Below are 24,185 nucleotides of genomic sequence, written 5' to 3'. Positions count from 1 at the left end.
GAAACCAAAATTGAACTTTTTGGCAACAATGCAAATGTTATGTTTGGCGTAAAAGCAACACAGCTCATCACACTGAACACACCATCCCCACTGTCAAACATGGTGGTGGCAGCATCATGGTTTGGGCCTGCTTTTCTTCAGCAGGGACAGGGAAGATGGTTAAAATTGATGGGAAGATGGATGGAGCCAAATACAGGACCATTCTGGAAGAAAACCTAATGGAGTCTGCAAAAGACCTGAGACTGGGACGGATATTTGTCTTCCAACAAGACAATGATCCAAAACATAAAGCAAAATCTACAATGGAATGGTTCAAAAATAAACATATCCAGGTGTTAGAATGGCCAAGTCAAAGTCCAGACCTGAATCCAATCGAGAATCTGTGGAAAGAACTGAAAACTGCTGTTCACAAATGCTCTCCATCCAACCTCACTGAGCTCGAGCTGTTTTGCAAGGAGGAATGGGGAAAAAATTCAGTCTCTCGATGTGCAAAACTGATAGAGACATACCCCAAGCGACTTACAGCTGTAATCGCAGCAAAAGGTGGCGCTACAAAGTATTAACTTAAGGGGCTGAATAATTTTGCACGCCCAATTTTTCAGTTTTTGATTTGTTAAAAAAGTTTGAAATATCCAATAAATGTCGTTCCACTTCATGAATGTGTCCCACTTGTTGTTGATTCTTCACAAAAAAATAAAGTTTTATATCTTTATGTTTGAAGCCTGAAATGTGGCAAAAGGTCGCAAAGTTCAAGGGGGCCGAATACTTCCGCAAGGCACTGTATGTTGATGTTGTGGTGGTGCTGGAGATGATGAACATGAAGTGGACATTTTTTTACAAGTATTAAATTGATGTACTTTTTAACTCCCTTTTCTCCCCAATTTCGTGATATCCATTTGGTAGTTACAGTCTTGTCCCATCGATGCAACTCCCGTATGGACTCGGGAGAGGCGAAGGTCAGGAGTCATGCGTCCTCTGAAACACGACCCCCGCCAAGCCGCACTGCTTCTTGACACGCTGCTCGTTTAACCCGGAAGGCGGCCGCACCCATGTGTCGGAGAAAACACCGTCCAGCTGGCGACCGACGTCGTCCGGCCCGCCACAAGGAGTCGCTAGATCGTGATGGGACAAGGACATCCTGGGCCGGCCAAACCCTTCCCTAACACGGACGATGCTGGGCCAATTGTGCGCCGCCTCATGGGTCTCCCGGTCGTGGCCAGCTACGACACAGCCTAGGATTGAACCAGGGTCTGTAGTGATGCCTGTATCGATGCGCCACTCAGAAGGCACAAGTAGATTTTTTTAAAATGTCCCTTTAACCTTAACCCCTTCCCCTAACCTTAACCCCTTCCCCTAACCTTAACCCCTACCCTTAACCTTAACCCCTACCCTTACCCCAACCTTAACCCTTACCTAACCCGAACCCTAACCTTAACCAAGGACCATGGAGGATGACACCCCCTGGCTATGACTCTATTCCTAAGTAACTGATTATTTGACCACGCTGGTCATTTATGAACATTTGAACATCTTGGCCATGTTCTGTTATAATCTCCACCCGGCACAGCCAGAAGAGGACTGTCCACCCCACATAGCCTGGTTCCTCTCTAGGTTTCTTCCTAGGTTTTGGCCTTTCTAGGGAGTTTTTCCTAGCCACCATGCTTCTACACCTGCATTGCTTGCTGTTTTGGGTTTCAGGCTGGGTTTCTGTACAGCACTTTGAGATATCAGCTGATGTAAGAAGGGCTATATAAATAAATTTGACTTGATTTGATAACAGTGTACCTGTGGCATGTACCCCACCATCCTCCCAGGGACCTGGTGTCCAGGAAATGCGGGTGGCTTCCCCAACACACTGATGTGCCCTCGGGAGATCTTCAGGGTTCCCAGAATGCATTTCAACAGCGTGGTCTTCCCACATCCACTCGGACCCAGCAGGCCGTAGCTGCAAGGTAAGAGAGAACAGAATTTTGGGTTAAAAAAAATTGACATGAGAGCTAAATCATAGATATCTACTTTAGCCCTCAAACTCAACTCTGGACCTCCAAGCCAGTCCCACTGCATTTTCTCATTGTTCCCCTTTAGTCAGTTACTGATTTAGACCTGGGACAACAGGTGGGTGTGATTAATGATCAGGTATAACAGAGAACCAGCAGACTCCAGACCTCGTAGGGTTGAGTACCCCTGTACTATATATAGTATGATAGCATTTCTACCCTTATTCCCCCCCCCCCCCCAAAAAAGAAAACGGCACCTGCCCTGCGTGCTGTACAGTAATCAGGCCCTATTCCTTGTAAGGGTATCATAGCAATCCATGCTTTGGTTTTGTTTACTTGGCCATTGTGTGAAATGTGGCACAAATCCAATGTTAGTTAAAGGTACCTACAGTATATAGACTAGTGTCTTTTCACACTTCATGTCCAAATCATCATAAAGTATCTAAAACTTAATAGTGTCACTCAATTAACTTACTTATATAAGATTTGGACACGAAGCCTGATTTTGTTGTAATGTCAGTGTGGGTTACTAACATGTGTCCCTGTGGTACGGTCAAGTTGAGGTTACTCAGGACTTTGAGTTTCCCGTACGACCGACACACTTCCCGACACCTGATCGCCAAATCCTCCAATCCGGGGGAGGGGGGAGGAGCTTCCTGGTCTGCCTTCATCCTTCCTTCTGTCAACTGGAAGAAGAAAAACAAATGTAAAAAAAAAAATAATATAATAATAATAATAATAATAATATAAATATATATATTTCCCCCCATAATTATAACTTTATTAAGGCAGGAATAGTAGTGAACAACAGGGGGATAAAGATGCAGAATTGCAGTGGGGTCCAGATTGGTAGATTGCTGGTACCAACAGTGTATATACAGCAGTCACTGTTACCCATGCGGGGGGGTGTATATATAGCAGCCACTGTTACCCATGCTGGGGGGGTGTATATATAGCAGCCACTGTTACCCATGCTGGGGGGGTGTATATATAGCAGCCACTGTTCACATGCTGGGGGGGTGTATATATAGCAGCCACTGTTACCCATGCTGGGGGGAGTGTATATATAGCAGCCACTGTTACCCATGCTGGGGGGAGTGTATATATAGCAGCCACTGTTACCCATGCTGGGGGGGTGTATATATAGCAGCCACTGTTACCCATGCTGGGGGGGTGTATATATAGCAGCCACTGTTACCCATGCTGGGGGGGGTGTATATATAGCAGCCACTGTTACCCATGCTGGGGGGGTGTATATATAGCAGACACTGTTACCCATGCTGGGGGGGTGTATATATAGCAGCCACTGTTCACATGCTGGGGGGGTGTATATATAGCAGCCACTGTTCACATGCTGGGAGGGTGTATATATAGCAGCCACTGTTATCCATGCTGGGGGGGGGGGGTGTATATATAGCAGCCACTGTTACCCATGCTGGGGTGGTGTATATATAGCAGTCACTGTTACCCATGCTGGGGGGAGTGTATATATAGCAGCCACTGTTACCCATGCTGGGTGGGTGTATATATAGCAGCCACTGTTACCCATGCTGGGTGGGTGTATATATAGCAGCCACTGTTACCCATGCTGGGGGGGTGTATATATAGCAGCCACTGTTACCCATGCTGGGGGGGTGTATATATAGCAGCCACTGTTACCCATGCTGGGGGGAGTGTATATATAGCAGCCACTGTTACCCATGCTGGGTGGGTGTATATATAGCAGCCACTGTTACCCATGCTGGGGGGAGTGTATATATAGCAGACACTGTTACCCATGCTGGGGGGGTGTATATATAGCAGCCACTGTTACCCATGCTGGGGGTGGTGTATATATAGCAGACACTGTTACCCATGCTGGGGTGGTGTATATATAGCAGCCACTGTTACCCATGCTGGGGGTGGTGTATATATAGCAGCCACTGTTACCCATGCTGGGGGGAGTGTATATATAGCAGCCACTGTTACCCATGCTGGGGGGGTGTATATATAGCAGCCACTGTTACCCATGCTGGGGGTGGTGTATATATAGCAGCCACTGTTACCCATGCTGGGGGGGGTGTATATATAGCAGCCACTGTTACCCATGCTGGGGGGGTGTATATATAGCAGCCACTGTTACCCATGCTGGGGTGGTGTATATATAGCAGCCACTGTTATCCATGCTGGGGGGAGTGTATATATAGCAGCCACTGTTACCCATGCTGGGGGGGTGTATATATAGCAGCTACTGTTACACATGCTGGGGGGGTGTATATATAGCAGCCACTGTTACCCATGCTGGGGGGGTGTATATATAGCAGCCACTGTTACCCATGCTGGGGGGAGTGTATATATAGCAGCCACTGTTACCCATGCTGGGGGGGTGTATATATAGCAGCCACTGTTACCCATGCTGGGGGGGTGTATATATAGCAGCCACTGTTACCCATGCTGGGGGGGGTGTATATAGGGTAGCCTAGTGGTTAGTGGTTAGAGGGTAGCCTAGTGGTTAGAGCGTTGAACTAGTAACCGGAAGTTCAAACCCCCGAGCTGACAAGGTACAAATCTGTCGTTCTGCCCCTGAACAGGCAGTTAACCCACTGTTCCCAGGCCGTCATTGAAAATAAGAATTTGTTCTTAACTGACTTGCCTGGTTAAATAAAGGTAAAATAAAAAAATAAAAATAAATAGCAGCCACTGTTACCCATGCTGGGGGGGTGTATATATAGCAGACACTGTTACCCATGCTGGGGGGGTGTATATATAGCAGCCACTGTTCACATGCTGGGGGGGTGTATATATAGCAGCCACTGTTCACATGCTGGGGGGGTGTATATATAGCAGCCACTGTTATCCATGCTGGGGGGGGGGGGGTGTATATATAGCAGCCACTGTTACCCATGCTGGGGGGAGTGTATATATAGCAGCCACTGTTACCCATGCTGGGTGGGTGTATATATAGCAGCCACTGTTACCCATGCTGGGTGGGTGTATATATAGCAGCCACTGTTACCCATGCTGGGGGGGTGTATATATAGCAGCCACTGTTACCCATGCTGGGGGGGTGTATATATAGCAGCCACTGTTACCCATGCTGGGTGGGTGTATATATAGCAGCCACTGTTACCCATGCTGGGTGGGTGTATATATAGCAGCCACTGTTACCCATGCTGGGGGGGTGTATATATAGCAGCCACTGTTACCCATGCTGGGGGGGTGTATATATAGCAGCCACTGTTACCCATGCTGGGGGGAGTGTATATATAGCAGCCACTGTTACCCATGCTGGGTGGGTGTATATATAGCAGCCACTGTTACCCATGCTGGGGGGAGTGTATATATAGCAGACACTGTTACCCATGCTGGGGGGTGTATATATAGCAGCCACTGTTACCCATGCTGGGGGTGGTGTATATATAGCAGACACTGTTACCCATGCTGGGGTGGTGTATATATAGCAGCCACTGTTACCCATGCTGGGGGGAGTGTATATATAGCAGCCACTGTTACCCATGCTGGGGGGAGTGTATATATAGCAGACACTGTTACCCATGCTGGGGTAGTGTATATATAGCAGCCACTGTTACCCATGCTGGGGGGAGTGTATATATAGCAGCCACTGTTACCCATGCTGGGTGGGTGTATATATAGCAGCCACTGTTACCCATGCTGGGGGGGTGTATATATAGCAGCCACTGTTACCCATGCTGGGGGGGTGTATATATAGCAGCCACTGTTACCCATGCTGGGGGGAGTGTATATATAGCAGCCACTGTTACCCATGCTGGGGGGGTGTATATATAGCAGCCACTGTTACCCATGCTGGGGGGGGAGTGTATATATAGCAGACACTGTTACCCATGCTGGGGGTGGTGTATATATAGCAGACACTGTTACCCATGCTGGGGTGGTGTATATATAGCAGCCACTGTTACCCATGCTGGGGGGAGTGTATATATAGCAGCCACTGTTACCCATGCTGGGGGGAGTGTATATATAGCAGACACTGTTACCCATGCTGGGGTAGTGTATATATAGCAGCTACTGTTACCCATAATGGGGGGAGTGTATATATAGCAGCCACTGTTACCCATGCTGGGGTAGTGTATATATAGCAGCCACTGTTACCCATAATGGGGGGAGTGTATATATAGCAGCCACTGTTACCCATGCTGGGGTAGTGTATATATAGCAGCTACTGTTACCCATAATGGGGGGAGTGTATATATAGCAGCCACTGTTACCCATGCTGGGGGGGTGTATATATAGCAGCCACTGTTACCCATAATGGGGGTGGTGTATATATAGCAGCCACTGTTACCCATGCTGGGGGGAGTGTATATATAGCAGCCACTGTTACCCATGCTGGGGGGGTGTATATATAGCAGCCACTCTTACCCATGCTGGGGGTGGTGTATATATAGCAGCCACTGTTACCCATGCTGGGGGGGGTGTATATATAGCAGCCACTGTTACCCATGCTGGGGGGGTGTATATATAGCAGCCACTGTTACCCATGCTGGGGTGGTGTATATATAGCAGCCACTGTTACCCATGCTGGGGGGGTGTATATATAGCAGCCACTGTTACCCATGCTGGGGGGAGTGTATATATAGCAGACACTGTTACCCATGCTGGGTGGGTGTATATATAGCAGCCACTGTTACCCATGCTGGGGGGAGTGTATATATAGCAGCCACTGTTACCCATGCTGGGGGTGTATATATAGCAGCCACTGTTACCCATGCTGGGGGGGTGTATATATAGCAGCTACTGTTACCCATGCTGGGTGGGTGTATATATAGCAGCCACTGTTCACATGCTGGGTGGGTGTATATATAGCAGCCACTGTTACCCATGCTGGGGGGAGTGTATATATAGCAGCTACTGTTACCCATGCTGGGTGGGTGTATATATAGCAGCCACTGTTACCCATGCTGGGTGGGTGTATATATAGCAGACACTGTTACCCATGCTGGGGGGAGTGTATATATAGCAGACACTGTTACCCATGCTGGGTGGGTGTATATATAGCAGCCACTGTTCACATGCTGGGTGGGTGTATATATAGCAGCTACTGTTACCCATGCTGGGGTGGTGTATATATAGCAGCTACTGTTACCCATGCTGGGGGGGTGTATATATAGGAGTCACTTTTACCCATGCTGGGATGGTGTATATATAGCAGCCACTGTTACCCATGCTGGGTGGGTGTATATATAGCAGCTACTGTTACCCATGCTGGGGTGGTGTATATATAGCAGCCACTGTTACCCATGCTGGGATGGTGTATATATAGCAGCCACTGTTACCCATACTGGGATGGTGTATATATAGCAGCTACTGTTACCCATGCTGGGTGGGTGTATATATAGCAGCTACTGTTACCCATGCTGGGATGGTGTATATATAGCAGCCACTGTTACCCATGCTGGGTGGGTGTATATATAGCAGCTACTGTTACCCATGCTGGGGTGGTGTATATATAGCAGCCACTGTTACCCATGCTGGGATGGTGTATATATAGCAGCCACTGTTACCCATGCTGGGATGGTGTATATATAGCAGCTACTATTACCCATGCTGGGTGGGTGTATATATAGCAGCTACTGTTACCCATGCTGGGTGGGTGTATATATAGCAGCCACTGTTACCCATGCTGGGGTAGTGTATATATAGCAGCTACTGTTACCCATGCTGGGTGGGTGTATATATAGCAGCCACTGTTACCCATGCTGGGGGGAGTGTATATATAGCAGCTACTGTTACCCATGCTGGGTGGGTGTATATATAGCAGCCACTGTTACCCATGCTGGGTGGGTGTATATATAGCAGACACTGTTACCCATGCTGGGTGGGTGTATATATAGCAGCCACTGTTACCCATGCTGGGGGGAGTGTATATATAGCAGCCACTGTTACCCATGCTGGGGGGTGTATATATAGCAGCCACTGTTACCCATGCTGGGGGGGGTATATATATAGCAGCTACTGTTACCCATGCTGGGTGGGTGTATATATAGCAGCCACTGTTCACATGCTGGGTGGGTGTATATATAGCAGCCACTGTTACCCATGCTGGGGGGAGTGTATATATAGCAGCTACTGTTACCCATGCTGGGTGGGTGTATATATAGCAGCCACTGTTACCCATGCTGGGTGGGTGTATATATAGCAGACACTGTTACCCATGCTGGGGGGAGTGTATATATAGCAGACACTGTTACCCATGCTGGGGGGGTGTATATATAGCAGCCACTGTTCACATGCTGGGGGGGTGTATATATAGCAGCCACTGTTACCCATGCGGGGGGGTGTATATATAGCAGCCACTGTTACCCATGCTGGGGGGGTGTATATATAGCAGCCACTGTTACCCATGCTGGGGGGGTGTATATATATAGCAGCCACTGTTACCCATGCTGGGGGGGTGTATATATAGCAGCCACTGTTACCCATGCTGGGGGGGTGTATATATATAGCAGCCACTGTTACCCATGCTGGGGGGGTGTATATATAGCAGCCACTGTTACCCATGCTGGGGGGGTGTATATATATAGCAGCCACTGTTACCCATGCTGGGGGGGTGTATATATATAGCAGCCACTGTTACCCATGCTGGGGGGGTGTATATATATATATAGCAGCCACTGTTACCCATGCTGGGGGGAGTGTATATATATAGCAGCCACTGTTACCCATGCTGGGGGGGTGTACATATATAGCAGCCACTGTTACCCATGCTGGGGGGGTGTATATATAGCAGCCACTGTTACCCATGCTGGGGAGTGGTGTATATATAGCAGACACTATTACCCATGCTGGGTCCATTAAAAAAAAGCTTTTTGTTCTTAATTTAAGGTTAGGGTTAGACATTAAGGCTAACAGTGTGGTTAAGGTTAGGGTTAGACATTAGGGCTAACGGTGTGATTAAGGTTAGGGTTAGACATTAGGGCTAACAGTGTGGTTAAGGTTAGGGTTAAGCATTAGGGCTACATTGTGGTTAAGGTTAGGGTAAGGCATTAGGGCTAACAGCGTGGTTAAGGTTAGGGTTAGACATTAGGGCTAACAGTGTGGTTAAGGTTAGGGTTAGGCATTAGGGCTAACAGTGTGGTTATGGTTATGGTTAGACATTAGGGCTGACAGTGTGGTTATGGTTATGGTTAGACATTAGGGCTGACAGTCTAGTTAAGGTTAGGGTTAGGCATTAGGGCTAACAGTGTGGTTAAGGTTAAGGTTAGACATTAGTGCTAACAGTGTGGTTAAGGTTTAAAATTCAATTTTATGACTTTGTTGCTGTGACAGCTAGTGACCATTCTTCGGAGCTGCCTCCAGGGCAAGACTCATGACAATAAATGGCAATCTGACACCATAACTAGGTGTCACCCCCAAATGGCACCCTATTGGGGAGGGGGGGGGGGGGGGGTTGGCGCGCCCCCCCCCCACTTGGGTTGTGCCGCGGAGGAGATCTTTGTGGGCTATTCTCGGCCTTGTCTCAAGATGGGAAGTCGGTGGTTGAAGATATCCCTCTAGTGGTGTGGGGGCTGTGCTTTTGCAAAGTGGGTGGGGTTACATCCTTCCTGTTTGGCCCTGTCCGGGGTATCACCGGATGGGGCCACAGTGTCTCCTGACCCCTCCTGTCTCAGCCTCCAGTATTTATGCTGCAGTAGTTTATGTGTCGGGGGGCTAGGGTAAGTCTGTTATATCTGGAGTACTTCTCCTGTCTTATCCGGTGTCCTGTGTGAATTTAAGTATGCTCTCTCTAATTCTCTCTTTCTCTCTTAGGATCTGAGCCCGAGGACCATGCCTCAGGACTACCTGGCATGATGACTCCTTGCTGTCCCCAGTCCACCTGGCCGTGCTGCTGCTCCAGTTTCAACTGTTCTGCCTGCGGCTATGGAATCCTGACCTGTTCACCGGACGTGCTACCTGTCCCAGACCTGCTGTTTTCAACTCTCTAGAGACAGCAGGAGTGGTAGAGATAATCTTAATGATCGGCTATGAAAAGCCAACTGACATTTACTCCTGAGGTGCTGACTTGCTGCACCCTCGACAACTACTGTGATTATTATTATTTGACCATGCGGGTCCATTTCCTGCAATTTTACACATTTTGCCATTGATTACTACAAGTTTAAATAGCTGGCCCTAGACTAACTTCCCAATCTAAAATGGTTAGCTAACATGGGCCAATTGAGTGACAATCAGAGCCTGACATAACAAGTGGAACCCTGACCTGTTCACCGGACGTGCTACCTGTCCCAGACCTGCTGTTTTCAACTCTCTAGAGACAGCAGGAGTGGTAGAGATAATCTGAACGACCGGATGTGAAGATCCAACTGACATTTACTCCTGAGGTGCTGACCTGTTGCACCCTCTACAACCACTGTGATTATTATTATTTGACCCTGCTGGTCATCTATGAACATTTGAACATCTTGGCCATGTTCTGTTATAATCTCCACCCGGCACAGCCAGAAGAGGACTGGCCACCCCTCATAGCCTGGTTCCTCTCTAGGTTTCTTCCTAGGTTTTGGCCTTTCTAGGGAGTTTTTCCTAGCCACCGTGCTTCTACACCTGCATTGCTTGCTGTTTGGGGTTTTAGGCTGGGTTTCTGTACAGCACTTTGAGATATCAGTTGATGTTCGAAGGGCTATATAAATACATTTGATTTGATTTGATATTCCTTACATAGTGCATTATTTAGAGGCTATAGTGGTATATATAGGGAGCCATTTTGGATCCACCATGGGTCGAATAATCTTTAATCCCTGCCTACTTTCCCTGGCTTCCCTTGTTTGTCTCCCTTTCTCTGTGTTGGCTTCCCTTGTTTGTCTCCCTTTCTCTGTGTTGGCTTCCCCTGTTTGTCTCCCTTTCTCTGTGTTGGCTTCCCCTGTTTGTCTCCCTTTCTCTGTGTTGGCTTCCCTTGTTTGTCTCCCTTTCTCTGTGTTGGCTTCCCTTGTTTGTCTCCCTTTCTCTATGTTGGCTTCCCCTGTTTGTCCCCGTTTCTCTGTGTTTGCTTCCCCTGTTTCATTCTCCCTTTCTCTGTGTTGGCTTCCCTTGTTTGTCTCCCTTTCTCTGTGTTGGCTTCCCTTGTTTGTCTCCCTTTCTCTGTGTTTGCTTCCCTTGTTTGTCTCCCTTTTTCTGAGTTGGCTTCCCCGTTCTCCCTCACATAATCCAGCATCTTTCATTCCACTGTTGGGAGATTAGAGGGAAACCACTCCGTAATCTGACTCCATTGATCAAGATCACCTTCTTTGACACAATGCCACATGTCGTCTGTGTACCAGTCTGTTTAGATAACATTCCACTCCTTTCACTCTGTGTTAGGTGCCAAAGAATGTTTGGCAATGAAACAGAGTGCAAGGAATAGAATGCTGGCTAAACCAACTGGTACCCAAGCTATGACACATGGCAGTATATGGACAGAAAGGAGCCATTGTTGGACTGTAATAACATTGTAATACAGGATATAGTTTAGTGAGACATTATAGGACTATAGCCTTTCTACACAGACAGACAGCATTAATTAACTGCAAAAAAAATTTGGACATGGGTTCTTATCTTTCTGCGTGAAGAATAAATTCAAGTTCAACGTTTTTATTAATCGAATTGCAGACAACACTCTCTGAAATACTTGATTAACAGATTAAAAGACTCCATCTCCAGTTAAAGAAGCTCCATAAAAAAAGTAATAGTCAAATAGGACAATAATAATAATTTGAGTCATATAACAAACAGATGTTACAATATTTAGTAAAGCATCCAGTTCAGGGGTGTGAAACATGCGGCCAGCGGGCCAGATCCGGCCCTTGAGACAATTCAATCCGGCCCGCTGGTGGTTTGAGAAGAAATATATATATATATATATATATATATATATACACATAGATATAACCTGCCTTGTACCCCTGCACATTGGCTCGGTACTGGTACTCCCTGTATATAGCCATGTTATTGTTATTCATTGTAAGTAGGAATTTGTTCTTAACTGACTTGCCAAGTTCAATAATAGTTCAATTTTTTAAAAACATTTTAAAAAAAACAAGCTCCAAAGAAAATGTGCAAATGTTCTTATTTTTTAACTCTGCATTGTTGGTTAGAGCTTGTAAGTAAGCATTTCACAGTAAAGTCTACACCTGTTGGTTAAGGGCTTGTAAGTAAGCATTTCACAGTAAAGTCTACACCTGTTGTATTCGGCGCATGTAACAGATACAATTTCATTGGATTTAAAATTTCTAACACCAAAATCTAAACTGTGTAGAAATGAGAATAGACCTACATTTATAATCCAGTTTGCTAACAGTCATCGAAACAGTCAGGGAGCAGAGAAAACTCCAATAGCAATGGACAGAGGAATATTTTGTTGTTGTACATTTTGACAGTGAGGAAATACAACCAATTTCAGGTGCAGCCCTTTGGACCACAATGGAAAACAGTTGGAAGAGCCAGACTACACTTGATGAGTCTGATAAGTGACAAATCGATTCATCGTTATCATTTCAGATATGCTCCGATACGGTACCATACCGTTGAATCAATCTTTGAAAGAACCACAGATAAGCAAATACAAAAACACCAGCTGTAATTTAGCCAACTAGGAAAACATTGGTCCTAAATTACAACAGGGACTCACCTGAAAAGGGCCCCTTACACAAGAAGGAGCTGAAGTCTAGAAGATGGAGAGCAGCAACATAGCCTATAGTACTGTAGCAATGAGTGTGTGTGCCTAGCCTGCTGTGTGAAAACATGAACCAACAGAAGTAAACATTGTGTGAAGATCAGCTGACAGTTCCATGTCATCAGGGTGTAGTTGGTCTATAGCCTATTTCAAAGTGGTAGAACAGGTTGGTTCTTGAGAAGGGAGAAGAGGCATTATTCAGACTGAATGCATGCAGGCCTCTTGCTCCGGAATCAATGCACCTGTTAACGTACTACTAAATGACAAAAGTAGCTGCAGATGTAAGATCTTAAATTGATCACTTTTGTTGCAGAGAATTTTCCTGCACAGCAGGAAATGGAAACTTGTAGTGTATTCAATGTACAAAAAGGCTTCTAAAGTTTATAATTTCCAGTTTAAAATGTCTTATTTGATTTGCCCTAACAAAAAATGTAGCAACCCCTACAAAAAAAATAAAAACAACAATAGACACATCAAATGTTATTTGTCACATGCATGGTTAGCTGATTTTTAATGTGAGTGTAGCGAAATGCTTGTACTTCTAGTTCCGACCATGCAGTAATATCTAACAATTTGTCACGTTCGTCGTAAGGATCGGACCAAGGCGCAGCGTGAGTAGAGTTCCACATAATTTTAATAAATCAAAACTCACTGACCAAAACAACAACCAACCAAACTAAACGTGACGCTACTGATGTGCACTAAGGCAACTATACATAGACAAGATCCCACAACACAAATGAGGAAAATAGCTTCCTAAATATGATCCCCAATCAGAGACAACGATAAACAGCTGTCTCTGATTGGGAACCATATCAGGCCAACATAGACATACAAAAACCCCTAGACATACAAAGACCCTAGACATACAAAAACTAGAGTACCCACCCTAGTCACACTGACCAAACCAAAATATAGACCCCTCGGAACCGTCGCCGGAGGTTCCGGACTGTGGACCGGCGCCCTGCGGTTCCGGACTGTGGACCGTCGCCGGAGGTTCCCGGACTGTGGACCGTCGCCGGAGGTTCCCGGACTGTGGACCGGAGGTTCCCGGACTGTGGACCGGAGGTTCCCGGACTGTGGACCGTCGCCGGAGGTTCCCGGACTGTGGACCGTCGCCGGAGGTTCCCGGACTGTGGCCCGTCGCCGGAGGTTCCCGGACTGTGGCCCGTCGTTGGAGGTTCCGGACTGTGGCCCGTCGTTGGAGGTCCCGGACTGTGGACCGTCGCCGGAAGCTCTGGACTGGGAATTGTTGCCGGAAGCTCTGGAGTGTGGAGGCGCACTGGTGGCCTGATGCGTGGGACCGGTACAGGTGGCACCGGGCTGAAGACATGCACCTCGGGGCGAGTGCGGGGAGGAGGCACAGGACACACTGGATTGTGGAGGCCCACTGGAGGTCTGATGCGTGGTGCCGGCACTGGTGGTACCGGGCTGGTGACATGGATCTCAGGGCGAGTGCGAGGAAGAGGCATAGGACGTACTGGACTGTGAAGGCGCACTGGAGGCCTGGAGCGTAGAGCTGGCACACTGTGTCCTGGCTGGATGCTCACTTTAGCTCGATAAGTGCGGGGCGCTGGCACAGGACGCACTGGGCTGTGAAGACGCACTGGGGATATAGCGTGTAAAGCCGGCGCAGGATATCCTGGTCCGAAGAGGTGTACTAGAGACCAGGAGCGCTGAGCCGGCACAACCCGTCCTGGCTGGATGCCCACTCTAGCACAGCAAATGCGGGGAGCTGGCGCATCACTGCATAACATGGTGCCTGACCAGTCACACGCTCCCCACAGTAAGATGGCTCAGGTCTAAACCCTACCTCCGTCAATGTCCCCGTGTTCGTCCTGCCTTTTGTGCTTCCATCGTTGCCCTGACTCCTCGTATCGTCGCCTTTCCTCTTTCGCTGCCTCCGCCTGCTTCCATGGCAGGGTCTTGTCCCCTACCATAACTTCCTCCCATGTCCATGATGTCCTCCACTCACTTTTCTCCCAGGCCAGGATCCCTGCTCCTCTTAAACACGCTGCTTGGTCCGTTGGTGGTGGGAGCTTCTGTCACGTTCGTCGTAAGGATCGGACCAAGGCGCAGCGTGAGTAGAGTTCCACATCATTTTAATAAATCAAAACTCACTGAACAAAACAACAAACAACCAAACGAAACGTGCCGCTACTGATGTGGACTAAGGCAACTATACATAGACAAGGTCCCACAACACAAATTAGGAAAATGGCTACCTAAATATGATCCCCAATCAGAGACAACGATAAACAGCTGTATATCAGGCCAACATAGACATACAAAAACCCCATGACATACAAAGGCCTTAGACATACAAAAACTAGAGTACCCACCCTAGTCACACCCTGACCTAACCAACATATATAGAAAAACAGAGATATCTAAGGTCAGGGCTTGACAATTTCACAACAACTACCTTATACACACACAAGTGTAAAGTAATGAACAAGAAAATGTACCTATAAATATATGGATGAGTGATGGCCGTGCGGCTTAGGCAAGATGCAGTGGATGGTATAGAGTACAGTATATACATATGAGATGAGTAATGTAGGGTATGTAAACATTATATAAAGTGGCATTTTTTTAAAGTGGCTAGTGATACATTTATTACATCCAATTATTAAATATTAAAGTGGCTAGAGATTAAGTCAGTATGTTGGCAACAGCCATTCAATGTTAGTGATGGCTGTTTAACAGTCTGATGGCCTTGAGATAGAAGCTGTTTTTCAGTCTCTCGGTCCCTGCTTTGATGCACCTGTTCTGACCTCACCTTCTGGATGATAGCGGGGTGAACAGGCAGTGGCTCGGGTGGTTGGTTGTCCTTGACGATCTTCTTGGCCTTCCTGTGACATCGGGTGGTGTAGGTGTCCTGGAGGGCAGGTAGTTTGCCCCCCGGTGATGCGTTGTGCAGACCTCACTACCCTCTGGAGAGCCTTGCGGTTGTGGGCGGAGCAGTTTCCGTACCAGGCGGTACTATCTTGGCTTTTTGCATTAGTTTCCCTACTTTAGGTCTATGTGTGGCTGCATTATTTTCCCTAGTTTAGGTCTATGTGTGGCTGCATTAGTTTCTGTAGTTTAGGTGTATGTGTGGCAGCAGGATGCCATCTTAGCATAATAAACAGAGCAGTCTTCAATATAACCTATATTGTTTCTATCTAAAACAAAATGCCCCCCCCCCCCCCCTGCTGCAGTTACGGCGAGGGACACTATTTTCTTTGGAGCTTGTGTTGCACTGATACGTTCCCAGGTTTTCAAGACACCCTGGTTGGAGGATTCCTAGATTTCCTGTGTATTCCCTCCTGATTTCAGGAATCTTCCAACCGGAATTTCTGGAAAACCTGGGAATTTTGGGGAAGTTAGAGGAATTTTCCAACCCTAGGATATACACTATTCCATAGAATTATTCCAAATGTACCTCTCCTACCTTCCTGAGGAAACCTCTGGCGTATGGTCGTCCTCTTAAGCAATAAGGACCGAGGGGGTGTGGAATATGGCCAATATAACACGGCTAAGGGCTGTTCTTGGGCACAACGCAACACGGAGTGCCTGGATACAGTCCTTAGCCGTGGTGGGAGCTGGTTCGGGTCCCCGATAGGTTGCTGGTTCGGGTCCCAGTTTTGACTTGGTGGGAGATCTGTCGACGTGTGTGTGTTTGGGGGGGTTGAGAAGTTGGAAAGAAGTGAACGAGAGAGATGAAGAGAATAGACAGACCAGGGAAGAGAGGAGGATGGTAGGAGATATGTCCTGGGCTAGTCCCCATGACTTGAAGAGAGGAGGATGGTAGGAGATATGTCCTGGGATAGTCCCCATGACTTGAAGAGAGGAGGATGGTAGGAGATATGTCCTGGGATAGTCCCCATGACTTGAAGAGAGGAGGACGGTAGGAGATATTGTTATGGGTGTATGCCATCTGGTGGTAAATGTTAATTACTGCAACTCCAGTGTTTACCGGTGTGCTTGAGATACCCGGATGTATTGTAATGTACTGAACAAGACTGGTTACTCGCATCGATGCCTCTGTCTCATCATTTAACATTCAAACAGATATGTCCTGGGCTAGCCAGCATAACTTCAGAGACAGGTGCTGCAATGGACAGAATGTCAGAGATGTGCCTTTCTGTCTTTTGAGAGTCACCCTGTGTTACAGAATAAGTGCCTTGCTCAAGGGCATAACGGTAGTAGGTCCAGGTCTCCAGGTCGCAGTTGTAAATGAGAACTTGTTCAACTAGCCTACCTGATTAAATAAAGGTGAAATAAAATAAATAAATAAAAGTAGACACCAGCAGCTCTTCAGTAGCCAATTCAGTCCCAACCTTTTCATCTCCTCTATACCCTCCTGCAGGGCTACACACAGCCCCTATTATCCAATCATGTAGGCTGCTCTGACTGAGGAAGTCACTAACAGGGTGAGAAGACAGAAGGCTTGAGACCCACAAAACATCTTGTCATCCAATCTCTGTCTACAACATGTTGGCTACACTCTTATAAGAAATCGTTCTATACAGAACCAATAGGTTCTATGTAGAACCCCAATGAGACCTTGTTTCTGGATGATGGAACTGCAGAATAGAGCAGGCCTAGAGTAGAGGATTTGTATTTGTAGTACCGTGAACTGCCACAGAAGGACGCCCTCTGACAATTTAAACATGCCCTCCTGATTTGCATAGGCAAATAATGTTATATATATTTATTGAGCGGAAACATGCTATTTATAGCTCAACGGTGTCCAACAAAGTAGGATATTTCTCAATGAACTTAGTATTTAGAATCAAGTGGCGAAGCGGCGCAGCGGTCTAAGGCACTGCATCTCAGTGCTTGAGGCGTCACTACAGACACCCTGGTTTGAATCCAGGCTGTATCACAACCGGCCGTGATTGGGAGTCCCATGGGGCGGCGCACAATTGACCCAGCGTCGTCCGGGTTTAGCCGGTGTAGGCCATAATTGTAAATAAGAATGTGTTCTTCAACTGGCTTGCCTAGTTAAATAAAGGTTACATTTTCAAGAACATAAGTAGCTGTACTCTTATAGCCTAGAATTATATATCAAATCGTTTGTTTCTTTAGCGCCACATTTTGTTCACTATCATTATCATCCCAAAATGGTTACATTTTCTATCCTAGGCTCCTACTACATACCAGGCCTCTTTAATTAGTCTAGGAACGAAGCTATACAAAATATCTCCACTCAAGATTAGAATCGAATGAGAGAAGTGCCCCCACTTCATGGGGGTACAGTTTAATTAGGTGAAGGTTCTTTGTCGGAAATGTAAAATCTGATTAGCCTGGCTCGTTCTCGTTCACGAACAGACGGGGATTACCAAAGCCCCTCTTACTATTGTAAAGCATACGTCAGCAAAATAAAAAGACTATCCACCCATTTCTACAGCGGATAAATACAGCCCAGACATAGCCTACTACAACACCTCACCCAGGCTACACCAGACATATCCTAGTCCTAAATGTGAATACCGCAGGTAATTCCACGTATTGTTTACGATTCATCTCCGCTGCATGTGGAGTGTGAGTGTGGACACCTAGAAATATGTTGACAGAGTCACTGCTGCCACGACGCTGACACATTCCAGGAGAGGAGGACTGTCCGGGCTGCCTCTCTTCTGATAAGCATCCTATGGTATTCTGTACAAGTCAAGATGGCGGTGTCGGCAACGGAAAGGGACGCAATAGTGAGTATTACAATTTTCAGGAAAACAGCGGTTTGCTTGGAATTGGTTGTTTTCTGTGTCTGCACGTAAAACGGTTAAGCGTGTCATTTGTGGAGAGCTATAATTTATGTCATCGTGAAGTTTCTATGATTGTGGGGAGTAATATGGCAATAGGCTGTCAGTGTATTCCCAAAAACAGCCGGAGTCGACCTCTGATGTGGGCGCGGAACAAATTCACTATGATTCTGCATGATAAAATGTATCTGTGTGGTGCTCACCTTGTTACAGCAGCGGCGCATTACTTCTCGTTATCACTGTACAATGTGGGCTGTCTATGTGCGAGTTGTTGGTAATGACCGACCGTTCTCACAGGTCTTACGCGCTCTAGTCTACAACATGACAGATGTGTTGACAGCCATGGGTTTCCCCACCTTTTCATTGTTGAAGAGCGGCATGAGGACCATTCCGTCGGCTTTTTCAACCGCAGAGAAGACATCTAGAGCAATAAGCAGCCTTTTAAAACGCTAGGCTACTCCGCCCATTGAGTAGGCTACTTTCATTTAGGCTGTACCTGATCAATACGTTGTGTTTTTTTCTTCCCCTTTTGTCTCTGGTGGTTTTGAAGAATACTGAAGATGACCATCACAACGATTCGTTCGGGAACCCCGGGCTTATCTCGCCGGATAGGGAGGACATTGCACGGCTTCTGGTGGGACTATTCATCCTGAAACACCCACGTTAATCAATATATAGGCCTGTGTTAATAATCCGTTAAAAAAATAATTACCACATCTCCTACCCTGGAGGATGGGGGGGCTACAACCTTTTTCTTTGTCTACATTATGTGTTGTGATGATGATTTAAATGAGATTATTTAAAATAAAACGTTGTCTTTCATTCGTAGAAGGTGCCATTCACCGGCCGCATCAGAGGTGGTATGAGGCCTGGGAAAAAGGTCATTGTCATGGGCATTGTTGATCTGGAGCCAGACAGGTAGGCTAAGACTATAACCTCCACTCATTAGGTCTTAGCTCTGGTCCAGGGAGATATAACCTCCACTCATTAGGTCTTAGCTCTGGTCCAGGGAGATATAACCTCCACTCATTAGGTCTTAGCTCTGGTCCCGGAGATATAACCTCCACTCATTAGGTCTTAGCTCTGGTCCAGGGCGATATAACCTCCACTCATTAGGTCTTAGCTCTGGTCCAGGGCGATATAACCTCCACTCATTAGGTCTTAGCTCTGGTCCAGGGCGATATAACCTCCACTCATTAGGTCTTAGCTCTGGTCCAGGGCGATATAACCTCCACTTATTAGGTCTTAGCTCTGGTCCAGGGAGATATAACCTCCACTCATTAGGTCTTAGCTCTGGTCCAGGACGATATAACCTCCACTCATTAGGTCTTAGCTCTGGTCCAGGGAGATATAACCTCCACTCATTAGGTCTTAGCTCTGGTCCAGGGCGATATAACCTCCACTCATTAGGTCTTAGCTCTGGTCCAGGGCGATATAACCTCCACTCATTAGGTCTTAGCTCTGGTCCAGGGCGATATAACCTCCACTCATTAGGTCTTAGCTCAGGTCCAGTGCGATATAACCTCCACTCATTAGGTCTTAGCTCTGGTCCAGGGAGATATAACCTCCACTCATTAGGTCTTAGCTCTGGTCCATGTCGTTACGTGAGGCTTGCTGATGCTGAGCCTTCAACTTATTCTTGAAGAAGAGAAGGCGCCCTGGACTAGAGCTAACTAGGTCTATTTTTCAACTGCAACTTGGCTTATCTGATTGTCATTACCAACTTCTTATCTTTCATATAGTGCTTTTTCATTAGATTCTAAGTCCCATTCCATTTTAGGTGGAGTTCTGATTCTGTAAGACTGTAGCCTATAGAATGAATTGTTGTAGGCCTGTGTATCACATGTTTAATTGGTGAAATGCTGTGTTTTCCATGTTATGTCTGCTGAAGAATGTGATTCTAGCCTAATAAGGAGAGAAAACGTATTGTAAAAGACAGAATTGAACACAGGCTCAGAAAGGAAAAAGAATAGTTTATTATTAGCAGCATGGCAGAAGGCAACGAAACAGCCTGGGGAGGTGAAGAGGAGAAATGGAGAACTGTGTGGGTGTGTTGAGAAAGGATGGCTTTTCCATAATGCAAGGCAGGGTGATCACCTCCAGTCAGGCCAGGCTGAGGCAGAGCTGGGTTATCTCCCGAATAGCACCCTATTCCCTATGTAGGCCACTAGGGCTACATTGGCCCTCATCAAACGTAGTGTACTACAAAGGGGATAGTGTTCCAGTTGGGACACGGTGCATGTTGAGACATTTTAGGGTGTGTCCTTTATAGGCCTCAATAGAAACTAATGGTCAGTTTAAAAACACATTTAGTGACATCAGTTTTAAATGCCTGTTCTAAAGTTCATGGAGATGTCAACATGCTGCTCCTCCAGATGCAGAACATAATGACAGCAGTTATGTGGTGTTTCTCCTACAGACACCACGGCCCTATAGGCCCTCCTCTTTGTCCCCTACAGCACCACGTCCCTATAGGCCCTCCACTATGTCCCCTACAGCACCACATCCCTATAGGCCCTCCACTATGTCCCCTACAGCACCACGTCCCTATAGGCCCTCCACTATGTGCCCTACAGCACCACGTCCCTACAGGACCTCCACTATGTCCCCTACAGCACCACGTCCCTATAGGCCCTCCTCTTTGTCCCTATAGGCCCTCCACTATGTCCCCTACAGCACCACATCCCTACAGGACCTCCACTATGTACCCTACAGCACCACGTCCCTATAGGCCCTCCACTATGTCCCCTACAGCACCATGTCCCTACAGGCCCTCCACTATGTCCCCTACAGCACCACGTCCCTATAGGCCCTCCACTATGTCCCCTACAGGCTATCCTAGGGCTCCCACTAAGGGACAGGCTATCCTAGGGCTCCCACTAAGGGACAGGCTATCCTAGGGCTCCCACTAAAGGACAGGCTATCCTAGGGCTCCCACTAAAGGACAGGTTACCTAGGGCTCCCACTAAGGGACAGGTTATCCTAGGGCTCCCACTAAGGGACGGGTTACCTAGGGCTCCCACTAAGGGACAGGTTATCCTAGGGCTCCCACTAAAGGACAGGTTACCTAGGGCTCCCACTAAGGGACAGGTTACCTAGGGCTCCCATTAAGGGACAGGTTACCCAGGGCTCCCACTAAGGGACAGGTTAGCTAGGGCTCCCACTAAGGGACAGGTTACCTAGGGCTCCCACTAAGGGACAGGTTACCTAGGGCTCCCACTAAGGGACAGGTTACCTAGGGCTCCCACTAAGGGACAGGTTACCTAGGGCTCCCACTAAGGGACAGGTTACCTAGGGCTCCCACTAAGGGACAGGTTACCTAGGGCTCCCACTAAGGGACAGGTTACCTAGGGCTCCCACTAAGGGACAGGTTACCTAGGGCTCCCACTAAGGGACAGGTTACCTAGGGCTCCCACTAAAGCACAGGTTACATAGGGCTCCCACTAAGGGACAGGTTACCTAGGGCTCCCACTAAAGGACAGGTTACCTAGGGCTCCCACTAAGGGACAGGTTAACCTAGGGCTCCCACTAAGGGACAGGTTAACCTAGGGCTCTCACTAAGGGACAGGTTATCCTAGGGCTCCAGCTAAGGGACAGGTTACCTAGGGCTCCCACTAAGGGACAGGTTTACCTAGGGCTCCCACTAAAGGACAGGTTTACCTAGGGATCCCACTAAGGGACAGGTTACCTAGGGATCCCACTAAGGGACAGGTTACCTAGGGATCCCACTAAGGGACAGGTTACCTAGGGCAACCACTAAAGGACAGGTTATCCTAGGGCTCCCACTAAAGGACAGGTTATCCTAGGGCTCCCACTAAAGGACAGGTTTACCTAGGGCTCCCACTAAGGGACAGGTTTACCTAAGGATCCCACTAAGGGACAGGTTACCTAGGGCTCCCACTAAAGGACATGTTACCTAGGGCTCCCACTAAGGGACAGGTTAACCTAGGGCTCCCACTAAGGGACAGGTTATCCTAGGGCTCCCACTAAGGGACAGGTTATCCTAGGGCTCCCACTAAGGGACAGGTTACCTAGGGCTCCCACTAAGGGACAGGTTACCTAGGGCTCCCACTAAAGGACAGGTTACCTAGGGCTCCCACTAAGGGACAGGTTAACCTAGGGCTCCCACTAAGGGACAGGTTAACCTAGGGCTCCCACTAAGGGACAGGTTATCCTAGGGCTCCCACTAAGGGACAGGTTACCTAGGGCTCCCACTAAGGGACAGGTTACCTAGGGCTCCCACTAAGGGACAGGTTACCTAGGGCTCCCACTAAAGGACAGTTTACCTAGAGCTCCCACTAAGGGACAGGTTACCTAGGGCTCCCACTAAGGGACAGGTTACCTAGGGCTCCCACTAAGGGACAGGTTACCTAGGGCTCCCACTAAGGGACAGGTTACCTAGGGCTCCCACTAAGGGACAGGTTACCTAGGGCTCCCACTAAAGGACAGGTTACCTAGGGCTCCCACTAAGGGACAGGTTCCCTAGTGAACCCACTAAGGGACAGGTTAACTAGGGCTCCCACTAAAGGACAGGTTAACTAGGGCTCCCACTAAAGGACAGGTTAACTAGGGCTCCCACTAAAGGACAGGTTAACTAGGGCTCCCACTAAGGGACAGGTTACCTAGGGCTCCCACTAAGGGACAGGTTACATAGGGCTCCCACTAAGGGACAGGTTATCATAGGGCTCCCACTAAAGGACAGGCTATCCTAGGGCTCCCACTAAAGGACAGGTTATCCTAGGGCTCCCACTAAGGGACAGGTTACCTAGGGCTCCCACTAAAGGACAGGTTAACTAGGGCTCCCACTAAAGGACAGGTTAACTAGGGCTCCCACTAAAGGACAGGTTAACTAGGGCTCCCAGTAAAGGACAGGTTATCCTAGGGCTCCCACTAAAGGACAGGTTAACTAGGGCTCCCACTAAAGGACAGGTTAATTAGGGTAAAAAGGGATATTGTTAAACCAGCATAGAGACACCTATTTCTTTTTTCTTCTCTATGTTTCTTTCCGTCTCAGCTTTGACGTCAGCCTGACTTGCGGCCGCGGCACAGAGAAGGAGGAGCCACAGCCGGATGTGGCCCTGAAACTCAGCGCTCGATTCGCTGAGCGCCAGTTTCTGCGTAACTCCCGCGTCTCGGGAAAATGGAGCGAGGAGGAGAAGTCTATCGACTACTTCCCCTTCATCCCTGACCAGCCCTTTAGGGTACCTGTTACACATATCCTAACACCTAACCTGACCAGCCCTTCAGGGTACCTGTTACACTTATCCTAACACCTAACCTGACCAGCCCTGCAGGGTACCTGTTACACTGATCCTAACACCTAACCTGACCAGCCCTTCAGGGTACCTGTTACACTGATCCTAACACCTAACCTGACCAGCCCTTTAGGGTACCTGTTACACTGATCCTAACACCTAACCTGACCAGCCCTTCAGGGTACCTGTTACACTGATCCTAACACCTAACCTGACCAGCCCTTCAGGGTACCTGTTACACTGATCCTAACACCTAACCTGACCAGCCCTTTAGGGTACCTGTTACACTGATCCTAACACCTAACCTGACCAGCCCTTTAGGGTACCTGTTACACTGATCCTAACACCTAACCTGACCAGCTCTTCAGGGTACCTGTTACACTGATCCTAACACCTAACCTGACCAGCCCTTTAGGGTACCTGTTACACTGATCCTAACACCTAACCTGACCAGCCCTTCAGGGTACCTGTTACACTTATCCAAACACCTAACCTGACCAGCCCTTCAGGGTACCTGTTA

General features: G+C 47.7%; 2 protein-coding genes across 4 annotated transcripts in view; one reads left to right on the top strand and one right to left on the bottom strand.

Annotated features, from left to right (window-relative positions):
- Positions 1 to 12,775, bottom strand: part of LOC110516194 (ABC transporter G family member 23-like) — a 45,693-nt gene extending 32,918 nt beyond the window's left edge. The window contains exons 1-3 of one of the 2 annotated variants that reach the window (XR_016491173.1): positions 12,616 to 12,755; positions 2,532 to 2,683; positions 1,786 to 1,945 (exon numbers count right to left, since the gene is read on the bottom strand). Coding sequence is in view for 1 of the 2 variants with exons in the window: in XM_090217673.1 (XP_090073799.1) it covers positions 1,786 to 1,945; positions 2,532 to 2,668 (297 nt within the window). In the remaining variant the exon portion in view is untranslated. Of the gene's footprint in view, positions 1 to 1,785; positions 1,946 to 2,531; positions 2,684 to 12,615 lie in introns of both variants that reach the window. The other variant, XM_090217673.1, reaches the window with a different exon arrangement.
- Positions 12,776 to 13,512: 737 nt separating this feature from the next.
- The window catches only part of LOC118966023 (galectin-related protein B), a 22,292-nt gene continuing 11,619 nt past the window's right edge, over positions 13,513 to 24,185 (top strand). The window contains exons 1-4 of one of the 2 annotated variants that reach the window (XM_090217671.1): positions 13,513 to 18,356; positions 18,961 to 19,044; positions 19,240 to 19,328; positions 23,425 to 23,611. In XM_090217671.1, coding sequence (XP_090073797.1) covers positions 18,324 to 18,356; positions 18,961 to 19,044; positions 19,240 to 19,328; positions 23,425 to 23,611 — 393 coding nt within the window. In that variant the 5' untranslated portion in view covers positions 13,513 to 18,323. The remainder of the gene's footprint in view (positions 18,357 to 18,960; positions 19,045 to 19,239; positions 19,329 to 23,424; positions 23,612 to 24,185) is intronic. The other variant, XM_090217672.1, reaches the window with a different exon arrangement.

This window comes from Oncorhynchus mykiss, chromosome 23, assembly GCF_057628025.1.
Source record: "Oncorhynchus mykiss isolate SJ-2025 chromosome 23, ASM5762802v1, whole genome shotgun sequence".
Taxonomy (NCBI): Eukaryota; Metazoa; Chordata; class Actinopteri; order Salmoniformes; family Salmonidae; genus Oncorhynchus; species Oncorhynchus mykiss.
Note: the sequence above shows the minus strand (reverse complement) of the source record. Positions and strands in the feature narration are given on the sequence as shown.